Source organism: Tyto alba, unplaced genomic scaffold (assembly GCF_018691265.1).
Source record: "Tyto alba isolate M040663 unplaced genomic scaffold, T.alba_DEE_v4.0 Super-Scaffold_33, whole genome shotgun sequence".
Lineage (NCBI taxonomy): Eukaryota > Metazoa > Chordata > Aves > Strigiformes > Tytonidae > Tyto > Tyto alba.
The window spans coordinates 7,574,671-7,599,090 of NW_024881308.1; the positions used below are offsets into that span (position 1 = coordinate 7,574,671).

The following is a 24,420-nucleotide window of genomic DNA, read 5'->3' on the forward strand; positions in this document are numbered from 1 at the left end:
CTATTATTAGCAGTGTTACACAATGCAGCATGTATGTCAACCAGTGTAAGCATTACAGTCACACCTTCACTTTGCTTTGTGGATATAGCTCAAGAATCCGCCTGCAGACTTCATCAGCTGTGCCACAAGAAGAGGTACAGAGACATGCTACACAGTGTACTGCCTTCTGATTCTGGGAGTAGGCAAAGACTTTGTTCAGGGTATTGCTTACTGCTTTAGGGCAATTCATGAGAAGTGTTCTACACCTGTGTTCTGATCCTTCCCTACCACATCCACGTGACATCAAAACAGCAAGAACTGCCTACACCCCTTTATCATTGACAGATTTATCTGTCACTGAAGGATTCCCTGGAATGTGGGAACAAAGGAAAAAATAGAAAGGAAAAACATGGAAACCAATTTGAACACATAGTGAGGTCATGATGCAAGTTCTGCATTTTTACATTTAATCTTAAACCCAGGACAATTAAAACCCTTACAGATTATTATTATTTAGTACCAGGAAAACTGTGTAGAATAGGACTGGCAGTTTCTCTGCACAAGATGTACATAACATCCTATTTTATGTTCATATCCAAAAATACACCCACGTTCTTTCATCATAGAATCACAGAATGGTTTGGGCTGGAAGGGACCTTAAAGACCACTGCAGGGACACCTTCCATCAGCCCAGGTTGCTCCAAGCTCCATCCAACCTGGCCTTGAACCCTTCCAGGGAGGGGGCAGCCACAGCTTCTCTGGGCACCCTGGGCCAGCACCTCACCCCTCGCACAGGGAAGAATTTCTGCCTTAGATCTAATCTAAATCTGCCCTCTTTCAGTTTAAAACCACCACCTCTCATCCTATCCCCACACCCCCTGATCCAGAGTCCCTCACCACCTTTCCTGTCCCCCCTTTAAGCCCTCGGAGGCCGCTCAAAGGTCTCCCCGGAGCCTTCTCTTCTCCAGGCTGAACCCCCCCAACTCTCTCAGCCCGGCCTCCCAGGGGAGCTGCTCCAGCCCCCCCAGCATCTTCGTGGCCTCCTCCGGCCCCGCTTGAGCAGCTCCGTGTCCTTCTGCTGTTGGGGGCCCCGAGCTGGCCCCAGCACTGCAGGGGGGTCTCCCCAGAGCGGAGCAGAGGGGGAGAATCCCCTCCCTGGCCCTGCTGCCCCCCCTGCTCTGGCTGCAGCCCAGGACACGGTTGGCTTTCTGGGCTGCAAGCGCACATTGCTGGCTCACAGGCAGTTTTCTGTCCACTAGTACCCCCAAGTCCTTCTCCGCAGGGCTGCTCTCCACCCACCCCTCACCCAGCCTGGATTTGTGCTGGGGATTGCCCCATCCCATGGGCAGGACCTTGCACTTGGCCTTGTTTAACTTCATGAGGTTCACACCTCTCCAGGTCCCTCTGGATGGCATCCCTTCCCTCCAGCGTGTCACCCCACCACACAGCTCGGTGTCAGCAAATTTGCTGAGGGTGCACTCAGTGCCACTGTCCATGTTGCCAACAAAGATGTTAAATCTACTAGACACCTACAAGATGTTAATCTATTAAGATAATTTGTTTCTTTACAAACAAAACTTGTTTCCACAAAGTGACACTTCCTGTAGAATTGTTATCATTGTAAGAAGTCACCTACAATCAAAAGAGTTTTGTGTAACTACTTTATAATCAGGAAGATAAGCCCAGTTTGTGTGAAGAATAAAACTTAAACTATGAGCAAAAGAAAAATAGATGTAGTTTATATTTTTCATTGCTGGCCTTCCTCAAGTCCTTCTACTCTTTTTCATTCAACTAACGTAATTAAATTGCTGCAGAATCTTACTTGATAAATGATTCTCATCTCTGAGATACAAATGCCTTCCAAAGGAACTTCTAATAACACTGAGGTCAGTACTGGGTATAAGCTATGAGAAGTTGCTCATTTGGCACTTCTGTAACTTTCATTTCAAAGAAAATAAATGAGCACGAGATGGCAAACAAACATGAAATACTACATTGCTGTAGATCTAGGACACAGATTCTCTTTGGTAGCACAGCACGAAATAATGAAATATGTAATTCTAAGTTATGCAATACTTAGACAATAGAACAAAGGAAGCTTTCTCTCTCAGACTCTATTTTAAATAAAGTGGAAAAGCTGAAATGGATTTCACTGGACTTTGGACGAGTCCTGAGCAGCTTTGCCTACCAATTGATTATAATTTCCACCAGTTCCCAGACCCTTCACAAATCCAAAATCTAGCAGAATTCTCCTTAAAAAAAAAAAAAAAAAGGCACGTAGGAAGAAATTTACAAATGTTGCACCTCAGTGAAGGCATGAGGCCAATAATTAGAAAATTATTGGAATGTTTTCAGTTGTGCCAAAAGGTGATTGGGAGACTGTTCATTTTATCAGCACGCAGGGAGATGCCTGTAATGCAGCATTAGAGAGCTGGACCTGTAAAATGTCTCTGTGCTATAAATAAGAAACATCTCTTCATGGAGCTTATGAACGCGTTAACTCAGGAACTGGGTGATACTGCTTTTGGGACCCATTCAAGACATTGTACTGGGTCACATACACGCATACCAGCTCATTCACAAATAGCTTGTCTAATTTGGTGTTGCGGGCCTGTATTTCCTTTCCTTTCATATATGAAACAGGAGTAGTAAGTATTGCATACTACGCAATTTTTGGTAATACTCATAAAATACCTTTTACGCAGAAGGACAGGGAGGTAGTTTCTTCCCCTGAAGAAATTACAGCCCCAAAAACAGATTTTGATCCCTTTGCTCAAAATGAACCAGTGCTTTACTTCCCAAATAGGTTGTAACAATGTCCAATGAATTCAACATGAATCTACTCAACTCAGTGAGCTAAAATTCTGAGTTCTAGATGCAGTAGCCATTCTCAAGATACTTGTATGAGTCTGAAGAGATAAAAAAACGCCAATAATGTCAAAACTTTTCCTATATATTTCTGACATACTTATGCCAAGAGTAAAGTAAACATTGTTCCACCCGAGGTACCCAGGATTTCTATACTCCTGAACCTGGAAATGAAAGGGTTTTATTTTTCCTTACATGTGTTGTGAGGCATTAGGAAAGAGATGTGAGTACTGAGGGGCTGAATCTTCAGGGCCGTGAGGAGCTGCATGGCTTATAACCATCAGTACAGGCCTGTGAGGATACATCTTCTTTGAGAGTCTGAAGAAGGTAATACTGTCATTGGTAATCAGATCAGTTAGATAATCCTGCAAGTAGAAGTAAAAGTATAATGAGATACTTGAAAAATAATTTCAAGTTGGGGGGTGAGATGGGAAGGGGAGGTCTGAGGTATTATAAGAAACAGGAAAAAAGAAGCTACTGAGTGAATTCTGTGTGAATCAGAATGGGAGGAGGAGGAGGGAGTAAGTTACATATGTTAAAACTTCAAAAACTAAAACCAAATCATTCTTTCTTCACTGTCTAGAAATACAAAAAGCAACAGCTTCCTCTTAGAAATGAATGACATTAAAGAAGATCAAATAGGACTCTTTCTTCCCGGAGTGTGTAATTCCATTATTATGATCACAATACTTAATACAATGACTATGTATTAATAATAAAATAAAAAAAAAATTACAGGTCAATTTCTTTGCTTTTTGGTGTTGATGCCTTCAGGGTATATAGTCCAACCTTACATGATAAAAGTGCTCTGAAAGTCCAAATGGCTTGATGCTCATTTTTTCTTAACCTTCCTCTGAACCAGAAGTCACTAAAGCTAGAAGATGCTGCGCTATTTGGACCAAAAATTTCATTCAATATTACAGACATAGTGACAATCTGATGGAGATATAGTTCTATCAAATAAATTGCTCACAATTTAGAAAACCTCCTTTGGAAGTTATGGACTATCTTTTTATTTTCTAAGAAGTATCATTATCGTTCTTCCGATATCTGCTGGAGTTATATGGATTGAAGACAATAATTTTAACGACAAGCCATGTTCTCTGTTAGGCTGCATCACAGGAAATGCTGCAAATACAAATACTCCTCAAACATCCGTAGGATATGAAACTGCACCTTTAACAACCACAATAATAACTGTCATGTCACAGTTGAATGTAAAATCAGACACAACATCTGCCTCTGGTCAAGTGAACAAGTACAGGGTGTGGTACATTCTGGATTGCATCTCCTTACAAGCACAGCTTTCTGTCTGTGGTTCAGACACTTGCTCCTCTTCACCACTGTCAATGTCCTTGACCTAAGAAGTCAGCTTATCTTTCATCAACGGAAGCCTTTTTCATTGATCGTATTTACTTTCCCCAAGTTATTTCCTGTGCATCCCAGAATAAGGCTGGCAAAGTCTCCATTTGCAGTTTTTCACATTGGTCCCAATGTGAGGCATGTCTGTTATGAAACTGCCACGATTATGACTGCTATCAATAAAATATTTTCACTCATGAAAGCAGGCGTAAATAGGCATAATTCCATCAAAGTTAACTGAAGGGCCTCGATTCATAACCATATGCAGGGGAAGGGAAAACGTACAATAAACCAGACCAGAGCAAAACTTCTGAACATACTTTCAATACCTGAGACCATAACTCCTAGCTGAGAAAGAATATCGGAGTGCTCTCAAAAATGCACTGACGTTTATCTAAAATGTGCTTGTTCTTTATGCTGCTTGGTCACTTTCTTTAAGTGTATAACCCATCTTTGTTTTAGCCATTACAGGAGCACAGTTTTCAAACTTCATTTTGAAGATGAAAGTCTTCACCTGGTCAAAGTGATAATCATCGAAATTCAACACTACAAAACCAGTGTACCAGCTCAAAAGACCAAACAGAAACATTTCCCTTAACTGATTTCTTCCTTCAAAAGCTCCAGGTTGTAGAGGTTGTAGTAGACTGTGCAAATGCACACAAAACTAAGAATTCGTCTAAAAAGGTTGACAGAAACTGAAAAAGAAAAATCAAAGTAGAATGTGTCCTGTTAGAAAATCTGAAAGAATTTGCAAAGATTTCATTTTCTGAGGATAAATGCTTAGCAGTTGCTTTGGAGGACAGAATCAGTAATTTTTTTTATTTTCTAGTTTTCCACTGGCATATAATTAACATTAACTATGTCTACAGATAGGGCTAAAAAATAGTCCAATTATATTGTTAGGGAAGAAGGAGAAGCAGTCTTGTATTTCAGCTTCTGTTTGTTCATTTGAACTCCAGCGACAACACCAAGTGCTGTTGCTCTGCACACTATCATCTGTTTACTACCATAGCTGTGTATCATGCAAGAATATGCAGATTTTCAAAACATTTATGTTTTCATCAGACATTTTTTTTATTTATTACCACACTCAGTAAGAAAAACTAAATCAAATGAAAACCTAAACATTTTCAAGTATTGCATACACAAAACATAGCTGAGAATACTGGAATATAAAGTTCCTTATTGGCTCCTTGGTACAATGGGTAACAGTGCCCTATAAAATCACTTGCCTGACATTGTTCCATGTAAGATATATTTCCATTATAACATTTTTGGTACATGGCTGTAAAAACTAGCTCTCTAATTTTTTTATTTCCCTTCTGAGACACGAAAGAGAAGTAATTCTGTACATCAGTTGCCCCTTCCCCTTAGCAGCTCATGATAAAAAGGAAACCCTAGAAGCCTGTTAAGTTTTATCTTTCAACACAAAGTACATTCAATTAAAAATGGCAAATAGAGGAGTGGAAGGGCGAAATCACACGGACATCAGCCTTTTAAAGGAAAAACTGACTGTGGACACACTGCTAATGAAACACAAATAAGGAGGCACGATTTGTGCTCAATAAGAGAAAGTGAACTGAATGCTCGTTAAGCAAATACACCTTACAACTTAGTATCACTCCAGAGTGACTCAACTTCCTAAGTTATACACTACTTAAACTACAGCAGGTTCTGAGTAAATTTATTTATCACCATACTTCAGAGACAATTCAGGCCATTTCAGAAATTCACAAAAGTTGCTTCCTTTGGAAAGCTAACATTTTCAGCTGAGATAAACATACTCTTGACTGCAAACAGGTAACTGAGCTGTAACATATGCTAGATGAGGAAAAAAACGATACTGCATTTTACAATGATTATTAAGCATTTTAGTAAGTTTGGCCAGGGTATAACATTTTGCAAAGATATTAGGAAACATATGCACCTGTAACAGTGCACTGAGTTGTAAATTTAATAGTTAAGTTCTCCACTCATTCAGAATTATCACAAGATATACCAAGATATTATGAATTCTCTATCATATGATGGCTGTGAAACAAGTTCCTTAAACTAACATAAGAAGATGGGTTTAGCTGGAACAAACTGGATTCTTATCTCATTTATGCTTGTGTAACTCCACTGGAGTCAGTTCTATACCAGGGGAATAGATGACAATCAGACTCAGAACACAATAATTAAAGTACAAAGCACAGAAATAGTTATCATGCAGCATTTAAATTCATTTTCACATGTTAAGATCATAACACATAATGCAGTCTCAAGACATTCTGTTTGTTTCCATTGCTGCTAACAATGTTTTCAGTAACATGACCCTCTGGCATGGAAGATAAGGAGAAGTCCGAACACACCGCCTGTTGGGTTGTAGCTAATGTTACATGTAGCAGCTTTCAAGTACATAAAGAATTCTTTAGTTACACTGAAACCATAAAGCATAGCCTTCCTGCAGTCATGACCAAATGTTAAAAAAAAAAAACAAAAAACACCAACCCCCCCCCAAAAAACAAACACCAACCAAAAAAAAAAAAAAAAAAAAAACAAAAAACCAAAACCCCAACCAACCAACGAAACAAACAAACAAAAAAAAAAACTAAAAAAAACCACCACAGAAATAAATTAATAGGACCTACCCTGGAGTAGTCATATCCATGTTTCTCCTTCACTCCATTTCTACAGAGTGTGTAGTTGTAAAATCGAGAGTTTTTAAGTAATCCAACCCATTCTTTCCAACCAGGAGGCACATAGGAGCCATTGTATTCATTAAGGTACTTTCCAAAGAAAGCTAGGGGTAGAGAAAGCAGAAGCATAGTAAGAAGGCATAACAGAAACACGTCAAAGACACCATATTTAGCCATATTCTTTCATTTCTGTCTCTTCTGAGAGTAGCTTTGTTTTCTTCATTCTGATACATTTAAGATAAGTTCTAAATTTGCCTGTGTTTCTTTATTTCAGAGCTCCATAATGCAGATCTTTTGATTTATAGCCTGACTACATATGAGAGAAACTGGACCACAATTACCATTATATTTTCTTTAGTACTTGATACAGTTAGATGAGCAAAACAGAGAATGCTTAAAATAGTGCCAGTTACCACATTATCTCATCCTACTCTGAATCACCCAATTTAGCTACATTTTTCATTTTGGTTACACCCACTTAAGCCATCTCCACCTAAGGAACTGGCAAAAGCAGTGAAGTCACTAATAGAAGACTGGCTTGGAAGAAATGATGACAAATGAAAGCCATAAATACAATGAGATTTTAAACTTGCTGCAGAGAAGAAATGAAGCAGCAGCCTGTTTGGCAGAACAAGTGCAGAATGAGTACAAGCATTCTTAATGAACACAGGGCAGGCATTTAAGCCATTCTCCCAGAAGAGCTACGCATATGCTAGCCTTGCTCTGTAAGCCACAAGTATACAGATACAAACTATCTTCCAAAAAATGGTTAAGGAAAATGAAAAGCATTAAATTCCCACGAGAAGAACACAAATTCTCTGAAGTACGTGATATACCCAATGATGCTTTCACACTATTCCAGTAAAAAGTTAAATAATTTAAGGGAACATATTTTTCAGTATTAGTTTGTATGTTGTATCACCAATACGCAATTACAGAATAAATTATACTGGAAGACTCCATTCATCTAGCTAGCTGTTTTAAAACTTAACAGCAAAATTCTGCTCTTGGGTTTGCAGACTGAACTGCGATTCAGCATCTGACTTCGTGATCAGAGCTCAGATCTCAATTTTTGAATGGTCTGGCAATACAACTGAAGATTACCATAGTGACTAGCACAAAGATTTTAAAACTTGTTCCACTTGTCATTACAAATATTTTTAATCTAGAGGCACATAGTGTCTGCAGCATCTCACACTGGTCATCTATCAGTGAATGTCTGTGCTTCTGTAAAGTCAACAGAATATCTAAAATTCCGCTGCAAGATTTAGATTAAACCTCACCTCATAATCTAAAGGATTTGAGCACACAATTCACAGTTCCCAGGTTCTTAAAGATTCTTTTTAAACATGACTGATTTTAAGTGATTGATAAGCATGCTGCAGAAAAGAATTGGTTTCACGTCCTAAACCACCTCATGATGTCTTCTTTAATCAAGCAAAGTAAACTAGCAGCAATGAACAAAGCAAAATCCCACTGTAGATGAAAACTATGACATTATTCAGGAACTGTATTTATACAGTATATACACTTCTTCAAATGATTTTTCCTTTACGAGCCACTTCTTATTTTTAAAGAATGAAAGGCAACTCACAGCAGTTATGGGTAATAAAGCAATACTGATGCACATTTTTTCTTGTCTGAGTAACAACACAGGATTGGAACTCTGACCACTATCTACAGTAGCAGGTATGCACAAGGCAGTCCAAAGCCTTTTGTCCCCCACTCAATGTATTATGTCCAAACAGAGACAAATTTGGCATTTCTGCTCACAGGAACCAACCCGTTCCTAAAACCTTTGACTGAGCCATCTGAAGAACTCAGGAAAGTGGTATTCTGTAAAGAATTACTTCATTGTTATTCTGCAGAGGCATTAAAGGAAAGTCTGGCGGAAGTTCCTTCCCGCACCTTTTGCGTACCCTCCATTGTACACTCAGGATGTCTTTATAATCTTTCATGGATGTCAAAGTGCTTTAAATAATTTTCTCTGCTGTTTCCAATCTTCCGTGTCACATATTTTTCTTTTCCCCCTCTTTCTCAGCTGTTTAAAGGCTTGTTATTCAAAACATTTTAAATGTCACCCCTCTGCAGTACAAAATATCGGGTTACAATAAAGCTCTCTTGATACTGACGAAAGATTTTGATTTTGAATTTTCAAGATTCTCTCCGACACAATTTTTCCCCTCATCAGGTTTGTTCACCACCAGAGACAGCTGCTCACTAGCGTACACATGCCTTTGGTACATCCAATTTCAAACCACTCCAAGATTTCATTAATAAACATTCATAGAGGCTGCTGTTTGATATGCTCAGCCATGTTCCTATATCCAGTCTATGAAACTATCATTAAAAAACATCCAAGTGGCCGTTTTTAATAAATGCATTAAGAATGTGATTTTCCTTTGCTTTTAATACTATACAATATAATTTCTCCTAAGATTACATAAAACAAGATATGCAAGAATTGAGTCCTTTGTACACTGTTACCACTTCCGCAGGGGTTTAAAACCTTCTGAGGTTCTTTTCCCAGTCTCATGCCCTTTGATGATAAGCACCTGGAAAATTCTTTGGTATATACTGGAGTTTTTACAAGAGGTTTTGTCTTTTAAACTCTTCCTGTAAGGGGAAAAAAAAAAATGCACACAAAAGGATTTTCCCTGTTCTATCAATTAATACAAACGTCCACTCTGAATTTAACACAACTGCAGATACATCGAGGCCACAGCTCATTGCTTAAAAGCAGATCTAGCATATTGTCAAGTGTAGTGTAAAATCACAATCAAAAGAACAGACAACAAGGCATCATTTAGCATCACTGGCAAGGTCCAAGCTAGATCTATCATCTACCAAACTCTACAAGTTTGTTGGGTTTTTCCACTTTTTTAAAAAACTAATTATTTTCCTAATACCTACCTAAAAATACTTAACACAACTAAATGCATCTACAAAGGATATTCCAAAAAATTTGCATAAAATTGAAAACTAAGATAATTCAGGATGCATCAATAAAATGATGCAGGGGATCATTGACCCCTTTTTATTCCATACAGACTGCCCAACACTGGGCACTGGATCTAACAGCTTTTTCAGTTCTCAAACTAGAAACAGTAACGCAGTGGAAGTCAAATATTCACCAGTGTAAAACTGCCAGATCAGATTTAGACACAGAATTTCAGTCTTTCATTCAGTTTCCTTGATTTGGCAGCTCTGATTCTGACCATAGTTGTCTGTTTAGACACAGTATCGTTAACTACTGTCCAAGATCACTTATCCATTCCACTAATAACTTGTTTAACAGTATGATCATGGTGTTTATCTTCATTTTAAATAAATTAAGAAGGAAATCAAGAAAGGAATGTATGAGAGGAGTACTGGTAATAACTTCCTGACAGTTGTATGCTACATTCTGTTGGGAAGCAATGAAAGATAAAGCTCTTGCTATACGTAAAGTCAAGTCAGGCTATGCACTAGAAAAATACACTCCATGGAGCAACATAAGCCTGGCTTCAGGGGGACCCAATAACATTTTCACCTGCAAGGAGATCATTGAGAAGACAAACCCAGACTATTCATGGGAGTGCATGGTGAGAGAACATGAAAAAAAACAGCATAGATTGAATCAAGTAAGTTTCAGCCTGGACATAAAGAAAAGCTTTTTCAAAGAGAAGAGTTGAAGAGTGAAACACATTGCTCAGAAACACTGTGCAATTCCAATCCTTGCTGTTTTCCAAGGTGAGACTGGATAAAGCCCTCATCAACATAGCCTGGGGCAGGCTTTGAGCAGGTGGTGGAAAAGAGACTGCCTGAGGTACCTCCCAACCTGAATTAATCTGTGATCCAGTGATGGACTAGGTGACTTATGAGGCCCATCTTCAGTTGAATATACATGATTCTGGAAAATATTTGTAATTATTCATGCTCTCATAATAAATCCTGAATCTGAGAAAAAGTAAAAATTAGCTTTTTGTTACTCCTGGCCAGTAAGCTCAGTATTTATACCACACATCCCTCTTCCTGGAGTCTTCTCTTCACATCCTTTATGTTCCTTAGCTGTATCCACCTATTAGCATCCCATTAAATTGCACTTACCACCATGACTGTGAAGTTCAACTCATGTTTTAAGCTGTTAACCCTCTACATTTAAACATAAATGTTGTGCATTAAGTACTTGAAAGATGTATTTAAAACACTGTTTTTCTGACATACTTCAACAGCCAACTTTCCAGGTATTAACCTATGTTTTGAGCTGCAAGTCTTAGTTACTCATAGGGATTTGTTTACCCCCCTAAAATCTTCAACTTCTGTATTTGAAAACAGTTTTCCCCAGCTCAAAGTTGAACAATTACCTACATTTTAGCAATCCCTTAGTTTTGGATCGGGGGAAAGGAAGACATTTCTGATCTTATTTCTGCTGTATATCTAGCAAAAATTACTTTCTGTACTTTTTGTCCTCTAAGAGACAATCAGAGGAAGGCAGATGAGAAAGCACTCTCAGCATGGCTAAGTAGGCACATAACAAGCAGTAAGGCCAAAAGTCAAGCCAGCTTCACATTCACATCATGGCCAAATACACTCTTAAACTGACAATGTACAATGGAATAAACCCAGTGAAATTAATGGATTTACAGCAGAAGTACAGGGGTTCTGAGATAAAATCCTGTGATTTAGTATTAAATTTGGTTCCATGGGAAATATTTTTCAAGAGACATCAGTTCTCATTAGGTATCAAACTAACTGATGAGATTTCCCCAAAATCAGTAACTCCCAAGTGCTGTAATCACCTGAACAAAACAGTGCCACTTGGCAACTTCAGTAAAAACAGGAAATATGATACTACTGCAAAGATTAGAAGACACAGCATTAGTATTATTACCTCAGCAACTGCAGTAAAACATTGCATAAAACATACAGCGAGTTCCTAAATGTTATGGTATTTTTAAGGAGGAGAAGAAGGGCTTAAGGCCACATTTTGTTCTTAGATCCCTTTAGTTCCATCAGTTTCAGGATGATAAGGAAGACTGGGATCCAAGTACTCCTTTGCTATTTCTTTTCTTTTGTACGTCTTCAAGTCCTTGAAATGGTGAATTCATTAGAGTACTTAACCACCTAGACTAAGGAGATAAGTATGTGCACATACACACGCATTTTAGTTTAGTCTATTGTACATGATGGCCGAGTTTTTCTCTAACCTACAGTACACTGATAGCACAAAATTTTCTTAAAGATCACATGCTTCATCCACCATCACAGGGTCATAAAAAGAATAGTACTAAAGCCAAGAGCTTTTACATGCACAGCTCTTCTCTGTAACTGGAATAAAAGTTATCATTACAATTCATGAAACATAATAGTTGTAAAAACCATGTTGTACAGTGACTGGTAACCACTGCAGTGAAAATAGCCTACAGGCTTTCTTGTTATGCCAGGGGACTAGTCTGATATCTAGCAGGACAAAGGCAATGCACAGTAATCTTTATGACACCTTTGTTCCTCTTCCTGAATTTGCATTGCACATTCCTCAGTTGTGGCCAAGGATCAGTGCCAAGATCTATTTAATGAATCAGGGGAATTGGCTGAAGGGGAGCAGATGAAGCCAAATAAAACAAAAGGGCTCAAACCAAATATTTTGAAATGGTCAACAAGGAATCAAACTGAAGAATGCTGATGGTGAGCCAAGTCTTGCTTGTTCTTCTCAGGTGAACAAATTCCCAGTGGAACTGGGGCCAAAGCCCCCTTTCACTAATGCCTGTGGCACAGCTTACAAAAGTCTAAACACAACTAGAATTGTAAGGCATAAATATCTTTCTGAACCTCCTTCTCATACACACACTCTGAAAAGTAAGGGGAAAAGTATCTAGAAATGGTAATCTTCATATTATCAGTCTTTATTACAACTCAGGACAAAATGGCTTAGTGTATTGCAACAGCATTATTTCCCATAGAGGACAGCACTAGAGGAAGCAGGAGTGCTGCGGGGCTACGTGGTTTAGAGCACTACTCTACAACACAGCTCACCATCACTAGTCAGTCTGCTCATACTCCTTGGTGGCCAATCCTGACCATTCAGATTTTCCACAAAATGTTTCTTAGCATCAAAATCACCACAATGATACATTTTATTAAAACTTTACCCTGGGTATCACTCCCCCCCTTTTATGTATCATGGTCACAGAAGAACTTAACCTTTAGATTTATCATTCTCTCACCACACGCAACATTTCCTCCTCCACACATACAAACAAAAAACCTCCCCAAAAGTGGATTGTCAGACCATTTTTAATAACAAACAGTCCAAGCAAAAGTTTATCTACCCTAACACTGAATCTTTACTAAAATATCAAAGTTTGCACAACACTATTTGGGCCAACTCCAAAAAAAATTTCATTTAGAGCCATTTTGCCTGTAGGATTTGAAGAAAACCCAATTGCCAAGTTTCAGGGAGCTACTGAGATATGCTGTGCAAGAAGAAATATTTGCTGTATTTTAACCAAGTTGGTTTTTTTCCACCTAGAAATAAACTTGGAAGAACACTACTGAAAGCATTGGTTCATAAATAAAAACAATAAAGTCTTACTCAATCCAATTAGGAGAAGAGTCCAGCCCTGGTTCAATATAACCACAAAATTCCTTTCAGGAAGATATTCAATGAAAGAGAAAAAAATCTAGGTTCTACAGCAGTTTATTGTCTGTACATTTACCTTTCACATTTGTCAAGAAAATATATTTGACACTTCTTTTTTTTGTAAATAACCAGTCACCTCTTACAGTCCTGAAATGCATCCATCTCAAAAACATACATAATCCTCCCATGAATAACATATACCCAAAGAATAGGAAGTGTTATTATCTCTAACTTGGAAGACGAGACAAAGATCTCAGGGCAGTACTCGTACTACTAAAATGTACAAAAAGACATGAGAATTCTTCGATTTAAAGAAATTGGAATTCTACTTCCAGAAATCAGAATTAGAATCTAGTTGCAAAGTTTATACTGTAGGCACTGAAGAGTCTGAAACCATCACTTTTCTCCCATGCACTTTATTAGAAGATGGCATACAGCTTACTGTTGAACTTCTATATCACTAAGCTTTTCCAGTGTCCACAAATTGTCTATCACTGCTGTACGGGGCAAGTATATAACCACACGGGCCACATAGAACACTCACACAGTTGGGCATATAGGAAAGGCAACTTAGGAAAACTGTATTCAGTAAATTACATTACTAAATTAAAGTTTAAGGTTCTGAAAGACTTCTGTAAAAAGCCCCAGCATTCTAGAAAAGCAAAGAAAAAAAGAATGCAAGAAGATACCACAAGGACTTCAATCGCTACCTGGATAAAACAAAGGATCTTAAATTGGAGTGAAAAGAAGGGAACCTCTTCTCATTTTTGGCTGATAAGCTACTTAATATTGAACATAAATGGCACTGGAAAATGAAAAATTTACTAAGTCAGTAGGTTCTTTTACTTTCTAAGTACTGTCATCCCAAAAGATCTAAATTAACAAAAACTTTAAAAATATTTTCATAACGTGCAAATATTCTGTTTAGCTTTTAGCTGTTTTGAGTGCTATGAAATGATAATCCTATTTCTGAAGAAATACCAAGCTATGAATTACTTCTTGCTTGAAACGGTAAGTCAGTATGACAAAGCCATTACACTTTAAATGCTAGAACTGGCATCCTATCAGAAGAGTACACTGTAGTAGGGAGAAAAAAACATGAGGTGTTTCTCACAGTCTGCAACATTTTATGTTAAAACAGATTTAGAGGAAGAAATAAGAGAGAGAGTAAGAAGAAAACAAAACATGACTGGAAATAAGGGAGGCACAGACACTAGCTTACTTCTGTAGTTGTGGATGCCTTCACCTCAGACCCCTGGGAAAGTTTTATTGGATTGCAGGCTATCTTGTGGATTTTACTCAGTGAGTTATTCACAGAAGTGTATATATTCCTCTCTTCAGGATAATTAAAATATGCATTAAATAACATAAAGCTACAAGCATAAGACAGGTGATGAAACAGTAGCTGTATAGATAAGTTTCACTTTTACAACCTCTGCACAATCCTCAGGAGAGCACAGCTCTACTTAATGTGTTCTCAAGTTATCATACATTATAATATGTTTAAAGGGAAGTTACTGAAACTTAGAACTCAATTCACAGAAACAGAGGTAAAGGATACACGCATGTTTGACTTGAAACCAACTTACAGTACAGAACCGAAGTTAAGAGCTGGCAGGGAAGAAAAAAAAAACAAAAAGTCTGTAACACACACAAGGCAGGGAATCCAGAACTGTCTTTTGTTTGAAAACATCATTCATCAGAATATTTGCAGGATATCCCAGCTCAATAATTGACGACCATGGACCAAGCCTGCCAGAAGCAGTAACACAGTCAGTGGATTTGGGCTATATATCAGGACTCTTCTTACATTCTTGCCAGCAGAGATCCTTGGTTTCCTTTTGCAATAACTGTTATCATGACATAGGCACTATGCTGAATCTTTCCTTCACCCTGTTTTCAAGTGTAATGGTCTCAAACCATCTAACAGATATAATTTGACAGACCTTGCTAAAATAATATTTCTATATTGAGAGCAAAAGATCTAAGGAAACTAAATTACCTTCAAGATAAATAATTCAGAAACCTGACATCCAGTTTTGAGAAGTCACCTAGATGTCTTGGAGGTGAATACCATAACACTTCAGTTCCTAATTGTGTAAATCACTTCTAAAAATTAAGTCTGACTCTTCAATTGCTTGGTCATTATTTTTAAAAATGGCCTTCAGTTCTTCATCAGCTGCAAAAGCTATCCGTCCTGCATGTAGGATGTTACTCTGACTTGGATAATCTGATTTCTCTATATGCATGTAACATGACAGAGAAGACGTGCAGCATGGCAGAGTGGCTGAGGCACCTGGCTCTTCACCTGCATGTAACCTTATAGAAAGTATCTCACTATTCTGTCTCTACTTCTGCCTACTCTTTGACTCCTCAGGTCACCAGTTATTCCCTACCAAGCAATTACACACAGAGACCAACTTCAGTTAAGTTTTTAAGTATTCCTGTAATAAAAAATGGCAACCAGCAACTATTGCGGATAGCAAATTCTACAGCAGGGAACTGATAATCTAAGAATTCTTCTCCTGGCATGTATCTAGATATTAAAATCCGGTCACATATTTTTCAGTTTCATTCCTCCTTTAATAAACATTTACCAATAGCCTTTCTCCTCTTTCTTACAATTTAATGTTAAAATCACTTTAAAATGTCAAAGGCTCAGACAGTGAAGTGGAAAAATAATTATTTGAATGCAGTCAGCCACTGTATCTTCCTAGTCTAATATTAATGGGAGGAAATGGAAGACTGTCACTGAATTTTAATGAATTCATTAGTTAATTATTGTAAAGCCCCGTGAAAGTGCTAAGAATGATTATTACTTTTATTCCCAAGAAATTTTTTATAGTGTCAGAGATGGACCTCCCACAATGACTTTTCTCTAGGTCCAAAATACATGACTGATGCAAAATGGCATTTATTAATTCTTTGCATAATTCAAACATGGACTTACCATCAGAGTGAGATACTGACATATTACCATAAAAGTAGCAGCTCTTTCGTTTGCTAATAGGTTCCTTTAATTGAATAGGGTTAGCTGTACTATAGGGTACTGATCAACAGGAATAAGGATGGTAAGTTAGCCAAAATGCGTACTGCATTTTCTACATACTGAGCCACATTAAGCCCTACATAAATTAACAGAACCCTCTCAGAAGATTCACTGAAGCAAAAGTGTCCTTCTGCCAGGCTGAATTTGGCCCACCATCCCTAATTCTGTTGAATCTAAGATAAACATCTCCTTTCATTTCATAACTGCAGATAAGGCTGACAAAATATTCTGGAATCAGTCACCAATTTTAAGACCTAATCATTCAGCCAGCCAGGCAAATGGAAAAGAGAAGCTTTCCTCATTAAGTAATGTCTAAGGGAAAGTTTAAATCTGGATTCCAATAGAACATCTTGGTATTTGTTGCTGCAGGACCCAAGCATGCAACAGTGCATTGTGCATTTTAAAAGCTGTCTCACAGGAAGAGATGTGTATGTTCACAGAAAACAGAACCATTTTTCTGTAAATGTTTACACAGGAACCTTTGGCAGAGAAATTCCCTGACATTCAGAAATGTTTGTCACAGGATCTCTTTGTTCCTTTTCTATTCTAATCATCTCCTGCTCCAAGCTGAAGTACTAGCGTCCACTAGTTTAAGTTACTGATGATTCAGAAATTGCTTACACTGACTTTTCTAAAGATTAATTCATAAATTGACCTGGTTTGTTTACAGAAATTGTCATTCTTGCCTGTTTTCCCACAATATGTAATAGGACAATGATGTAAGAAGCTCTTCAAAATTGGACCAGTTGCTTAATACATACTGAGATTGGGAATTTGTCTACGTGTAGTGGTTATGTAACGAGAATACAGCCTTTTGGCCACTGTTCATGACATTGGCATTTTTTAGATTGTGAGACAAGTTAATGCAGAAGACGACATACCTGGAACACCTACTGCCCCAGTGGCTTCCACTGTAGAAGGAAAACCAATCCTTTGTGTTGTCATATTTATTTCAATTAATCCCCATAAAGTGACCGCGAGTCCTACGCATGATGGTCAAAATCCTGACTGCTAAAGCCAAAGACAGAACTTCCCTTGAGCTCAGCCTCTTCTTTTCATCTCTCTTCTGCCAAGTCTGGTGTCTAATAAAGTCGGTCAAACTTTTTCAAACGCCAAAGTTGAAAAATATAGAACTGACAAACAAGGCTGAAACTGAGAAACAATCATAGGAAAGATGCAACTTTTCCACCTCCTCTCATATATTTTACTTGCAAGTTGTGCAAGAGAAACCTGCACCACACTGTTCCCACATCTCCCAAAGGTGTCTGCAGAAGCACAAGTCTGTATAGATCCAAACCACAAATGCCACTACCACAGGGAAAATACTACAATGCAGAAAGAACAGTCCCCAGCAGAATCATCTTTTGCAACAGAACAAAACACAGGGAGATCACAATGAATAGAGAAGGCAATGAGATGTGAAACAAGCAGCAGAAAAAAAAAAAAAAACAACAGAGGGAAGGTTAAGTGGAGTAGGAGAGTACAATTTCTTCCTTCAAATTTAAACAAAAGAGAAAAGAGAAGAAAAACACAGGGAGGCAGCCTGGCTTATGAATGAAGAAAAAACCCAACTCCCTTCCAAAATAATAGCTTTCTCACTCCAAGGTTGTGAACTTAAATATAAAAGTAATCCTCAAAAGACTTTTTTCCCCTCATGGCCTCTTTTTTTTCTCCTTCTTCAAAAAAAGAGGGATCAAGAAGCTAAACTGTATGTTTTCAGGGCAACCAGTACTACCACAGACCTCAACAAAATAATAAAAAAAAAAAACCACCCTACAAATGAACTATTGTGCTTTCCAGGTCTCTCTTTGTTCACTGCAGTCATTTTCAAGGAGGACTCCCCACTTGAGAGAAACTGTATTTATAATCCCCAAAATACTCTCCTTAGCAGGTTACTTTTGAAACTTAAGAAACTGAGCGAACAAGGTTCTAAAGTAGAATTTCCTGATGTTTCTGAAGCAGGTAAATCTGATCAGATCTTTGAGGGGGATGGGGGTGAAGGTGAAAAAAAATTACCTTCTTACTGCTGACATCCTTCATAGTGGATAACTTCAGACTTTTACTGGAGATCAGAAATGAACTCCAGCCTCCAATGATGGCAATTTCCATTTAAATTTGTATAATAACATATCACATTTAACTACATGAATGAGAATCTCATTTACACCTGAAGATTGCTTTGTACTTGTAAAAGTACTATTTCTGTGTGTTTCAATAAATTTAGTTTGCAAAAAGGAGTAGACAGGAAATGTAAATACAGATTCACTAAGATATTGGGTCTAAATTTAAACATTAAGTGAATGTAAAAATGTAAGACATATGAATACCAGGACACTTGCAATAGCTATGCAAGTTAGTAGAAATTGCAGGTGCTCAAAATACAGTAACTAGATATAAAAATTATTACAATAGACAAACATCAGTAAACACAAACCAAATAATCTATGAAGAATAAAACATTAACCTTGGTGTAGTATTCATATGATCACTGATATTAGTGCCAGGAATGATAAATGGAGGGAAACAGCAACCAATTAATAAGGTATGTGTACTTCCACTAATTTATTTCTTTCTAGATGAATTCAGGTCTTTATTTTAGAAAAACAAAACAAGGAAATTACCTATTTAAAACCAAGACTTTGCAGCAATAACATGTAAAATTCACATGAACAGTTAGAAAGAAAATAATGATCTTGTTACAGTTATTATTCAAGATTTATACTAGTTTCTGGAAGCCTCAAATAGTATAAATTCAAAGGAAAAAATCTATACTATCAGTAACAACTACACTACAATACTCTAGTAGATATACTATAAATAACACACATAGAACCAGGTTTATGCACGTTTCTCGTCATGACAAAAGGTATTAGCAAGAAAAGTGACAAAACCACTGTAAGGAGCAAGGACCTAAATCCCATGTTTGGTGAATACAAGAAGGAAAGAGGTGTGAAACACGTGCTACATATTTTCTGAAATCCTTTCTACAGAACATTTGTTCCTAAGAAGCACCATATGCTATAAGTTGTTTCTCAGAACTACATTCAATCTTGCCAATTACTCCTCAGTCATTATGTATCCTAAATACCTTTCTGGGAATGGATTGTCTAGAGAAACCAATCCACCTGACAGATCTGCCCCAAAGCACAGAAGGAGCAGTCCCTTCTCCTGTATTCTTAGTTTGATTAATATATCTGTTTTATGAAAAATTCAAATCACTAATTCTTTTCGATAGCGTCTTTCTTGTCTGTTCTGTGCACTTCAGGTAATTGCAGGGCATATTCTACACGTGCTATGCCTTCAGTTCAAACATAAACATTGTTTTATCCTTCCCAGCTTCTGAAAAAAGTGTTTGTTTTGTTGGCTTTTTTTTTTTTTTTTAAATTTCCTCAAGTGAAAATACAAGGAAGCTCAACCTACACACAAAACTGATTCAAACCCTGGCATTCTGCACTGCTGCAGTCCATTACAAGAACAAATTAAAATATATATATTAAGCTCTGTACTAATAAGTCTAAGGAAGCTTTCAGATGGAGCTTACCTGTCCTGTATCCTGTGTTGTTGAGGTACACTGCAAATGTACGTATTTCATGCTGAGCCTGCCAGGATGGAGAAGAACAGTTCTCATTGTTAGTGTAAGTGTTGTGGTTGTGGACGTACTTCCCCGTAAGAATAGAGGAGCGCGATGGGCAGCACATGGGCGTTGTCACAAAGGCATTGATGAAATGAGCACCCCCGTGTTCCATGATGCGCCTTGTTTTATTCATCACCTGCATAGAACCTGGAAGAAGAAAACCATCTCAGAATTACTTTCTTGTTTCAGTCACAACAGGTAACTAAGAGCTCACATGTTACATCAGTGATCAGAATGAAGCACAGGTAAGGGCACTGTAATCTCATAGCGAACCCAAATCCAAAGAGATTATTCTCCCCACCTCTAGTGAAGTTCTCTCATCGTTTTAAGAAAGACCAAATACTTAAGTCCTAAATTAAGATTTGACTCAAACCTGTTGACATAGATCATGCTGCTTTTTAAATTTCTCTCTCTCTAAGCTCAAGATATACCGCTATCTGCACCATCTGTGCAGCCTTTCTGGAGCCACTAGTACTGTTCCAGTAGCTGAAGGCAAGAACCAGCATGAATTAGGCTGAGACAACGTGGCCTGAGAGTTAAATTCACTTTGTGCAGCAACCTTGACCAAAATTTGCATACTCTTTAAGCATTATTTAATCCTTGGTTTCAGAGGATACCCGATGCACTGCTTTTTGTGCCAACCTTCTGCAACAGGCTGAGGGCTGTAATCACAGAATAACCACCACTAAAATTGGAAGGGATGCCTGGAGATTATTTAGTCCAAACTCCTGCTCAAGCAGGGTCTGCTAGAGTTGTCCCCTAGATTGAATCTTCTTTTCCCTAAATGTGAAATGTTAGCAGCTATTGATTTCTGTAACTTTCACGGAACCAAAGACAAAGTAAGTCCCTCCTAATGATTCCCATAACCAGCCCACTGAGTTATATCTATCCATTTGACCCACTTTGATAATAGTGTTATCTAAAACTCTCTAAATTTTCTTAGGCTCAGTATTGCAGAATCAGATTTTTAGATGACTACTTGGGACAGATAACGCCATGTACTTTATAACCATCATCTAAAAACAAGCAAGCAAGTTCAGCTGTCAGGGACTTAAATGAATTGGGGTAATCAGAGTAAAAGTCTTTTTGCCAACAATTACTAAAAGCCACACTGATGCCAAATGGCTGTTGTTTCCTATTTAAGACAAGGCTTTGGACAAAGACTGGATATCTTTACCATAGACATCCACCTAACTAAATCTGGATCCATATCAGAATTCTTTCTATATGCAGCTACACCAACTATCAGAAGAAAAAAAGATATTTAGTTTTCCTCATCTATCAGTGTCTGACAGTTAAAACTGCATCAGAGTGAGTTATACTTCATCTAGGAAGAATTTCCATTTTCCAAAGAACTTGTAATGGTACCTGTCATCAGCATGACCTTACAAAGGAGAGTAAACCTTTCCATCACCAACCCTCCCTTCTTGTTATGAGCCAGCAAAGCCAATAGACAACATGGGAGATGAAGGTATAAGTTCATGCTGGAGTAGGGTTGGGACTAACTCACCCAAGGTTGAGTTGGATTAATATTTCAGCATTAATCAATGCATCCTGCAACCATCTGGCACAAACTGTATGCTGTTTCTGTCAATAATGGGTTTAGGTTTCTTCTAAGCTCTTTAGGCAGGAATTTCATTATGAAATTGCAACAGTAAGTTGATTTGATACAGGGCACATTGATATAACCAGGAGTCAAAACCTAGAGGGAAAATGGTCATAAGCCACATGCGAAATCTGACTCTCTGGCACCATGAAGGAAGGTTAATTGCTACTGTAGGTCATTTCACCTAAAAATTGACATTTGAGTTTTCTTGAGATAATTTTGTTTGAATTAATAAAAAAAAAAATCTAAAAATCTCTTTGTGCATTTCTTGGGTCAGAGCACATCCCTATCACACCATTTTGTGACAAGAACCAAGGCAGGTTATTGCACTCCCCCTTTAGAACTTGCTGAACTTCACGTATCAAAAAGAAGTTTCTGAGGAAAGCAAGAATTTTTGTTTCTGTAACTGTGGGTTCAAAGGCACTAACACCACAGTTAACAATTACAACAGTCAATTATACATTATGCGAGTCTGAAAACTGTGGATGTTTCCTCTGTGTTGTCTTATGAGCTAGCCGAAGCATAAATAGGCAGACTGAAAAAATGTTTTGTCATCCTGGTATTAAAATACAGTTTAACAACCCCTTTAAATGACAGAGGCATCTGTGCATAAATAACAGTACATGTTAAGACTCCCCTTGGGGACAGTAACCTCCTTTAATAAAACTGCTGTAATGACAAGGCCCTATATATCAGCAGTCTTTAATACAAAAACATATGATCTAATCTGCTTCCCCAGCTTGAGAACTAATACAGAGTGACAGATCAGTGGAAGGTAAAAATCCAGCATACTCTTCTATACAATCTTAAATAGGGCAGCTTTAAATATTTTAAACAAGCATTAAACCAGCCAACCAAAACTTATTTTTTTCAGCTTGTCTCCAATACAAACATAGAATTGTGAGAAAAAGCAGAAATTGATCTTTCTGTGACAGAAGATAAGTTATGTGTTAATCATCAACTGGAACCTCACCAAATCACCTTTTCAGCTGGAAAACCTTCTGAGGTTTCACTAGTGGATGTACTAAGGGAAGTCATGCTTTGAAGTGTCAATATTCAGAATGTCAAATAACAGAAAATGTTCTGTTGCTCATCTAAAAATCACTAATAATAAAATTATTTAGTAGCTAAATGTGAAATTTCTAAACTATATAAAAAAAAACCAACATGCATTGTACTACTGTGAAAACACGAAATTTTAATCAATTTGATGCATTTAAGCTGCTCACTGAAAAAAGTGAAGCAAAACATAGGTTGAAATTCCACTTGAAATTTTTGTGGTATCCATAAATTTGCTTAGTGTGTCTTCACAGCTCAATTTAGGGATAAGGCTGATATTTTGACTAATATTAATAGAGAAAATATACCACTTAATTATGAAATAATATTGACTTTCTCATTAGTTGTGTGTTGTTGTCAGAGGTCATAATGTACACTAGGTTTAGGGAGCTCTATCTGTTGAAGAACTTGTATTAAGTCCCAAGTGACTTAGTCTACTCTGAAGCACAATTTAAGAAGTGGTATCCATAAGTAGGTAAGTTAACTGAGCCCCAGAATATTAAATAACTGTGCCCTAAAGCCTTATATTTTTATCCTATTTGAAACTCATTAGACAACCTTTTCGCACCTTAATTTCATTTTTTCCCCCCTCATATTTAATTTTAACAAAGCTCTAAGGCCCTAATCTCCATGTATGATAACTAATACAAATTATCTTCCATGCCACTTTTGTAGTTTTTCAGAGGAAGACGTAGGAACATACAAATCACTTCTCACTCAGATCTCTTTAACATGGCTGGAATATCTTCTAAATAATCAGATCTTTCTCCAACTATGAGACAATGAAATAAACTGGTTTGTTAAACTACAGCATTATGGTAGGCAAACCTAATTAAACTGGAGATGCTGAGTCTGTCACACAGGGGACGTCAGCATTATACTAACTTGGACTTAAATGGCTCTAATGAGGAAAAAAAAAGTCTTTGTTTCTTATTAATTCTTTCTCCTCATCAGTATATTCCTCTTCCTTATATTCTACTTATCAGTACAACTCTTTTGATTAGACAGTCAACTGAGTGTGTATGTTTCAGTAGTTGCCGTTCTCATTTGTCTTCTCCCATTTGTATCCATTACAATTTACACTTGTTCTCCTTTGACTTTTTCTGCACCCTTTTCATCAACCACTCAATCTTCTTTTTTCAATACAAGGCTGAAGTTTGGTTTCCCAAGTAAAACTCACGATTAACAGTAGTGCAAATTAAAAAAAAAAAAATTTTAAAAATTCCTCTTTTCCTGAAAGGATGACATCATCTTCCTGGTAAACTCTACCTGCTACTGGCACATTGTTTAATCTATCTTAAATTAAATAAATGAAAGGCTGTTAAGAGCACTTGAGATTGTGTTGTCTTCCCTTTTGTCTCAAAAGTAGCCACAAAAGAACAATGAAAGCTACAACACCCATCAGTTACAGAATATTCTTAGAAACAGATGAAAGCTTAGTTATGCACAGCTTTCTCTGCTGTACTTTCATAGCTTCCAAGTTTTCCTTAGCTTTTATTTGTAATTCACATCTTGTTTTCATCTTTCTTAAATGCATTAACCACAAACCCCACAAATGGCAAT

The 24,420-nt window shown here is 37.5% G+C and overlaps 1 protein-coding gene across 9 annotated transcripts in view; it reads right to left on the reverse strand.

Moving 5' to 3' along the window:
• Window positions 1-24,420, reverse strand: part of SULF2 (sulfatase 2) — a 167,277-nt gene that overhangs the window by 39,718 nt on the left and 103,139 nt on the right. For all 9 annotated transcript variants that reach the window (XM_042800836.1, XM_042800837.1, XM_033003690.2 and 6 more), the window contains exons 4-6: window positions 20,100-20,339; window positions 6,840-6,991; window positions 3,043-3,212 (exon numbers count right to left, since the gene is read on the reverse strand). In XM_042800836.1, coding sequence (XP_042656770.1) covers window positions 3,043-3,212; window positions 6,840-6,991; window positions 20,100-20,339 — 562 coding nt within the window. The remainder of the gene's footprint in view (window positions 1-3,042; window positions 3,213-6,839; window positions 6,992-20,099; window positions 20,340-24,420) is intronic.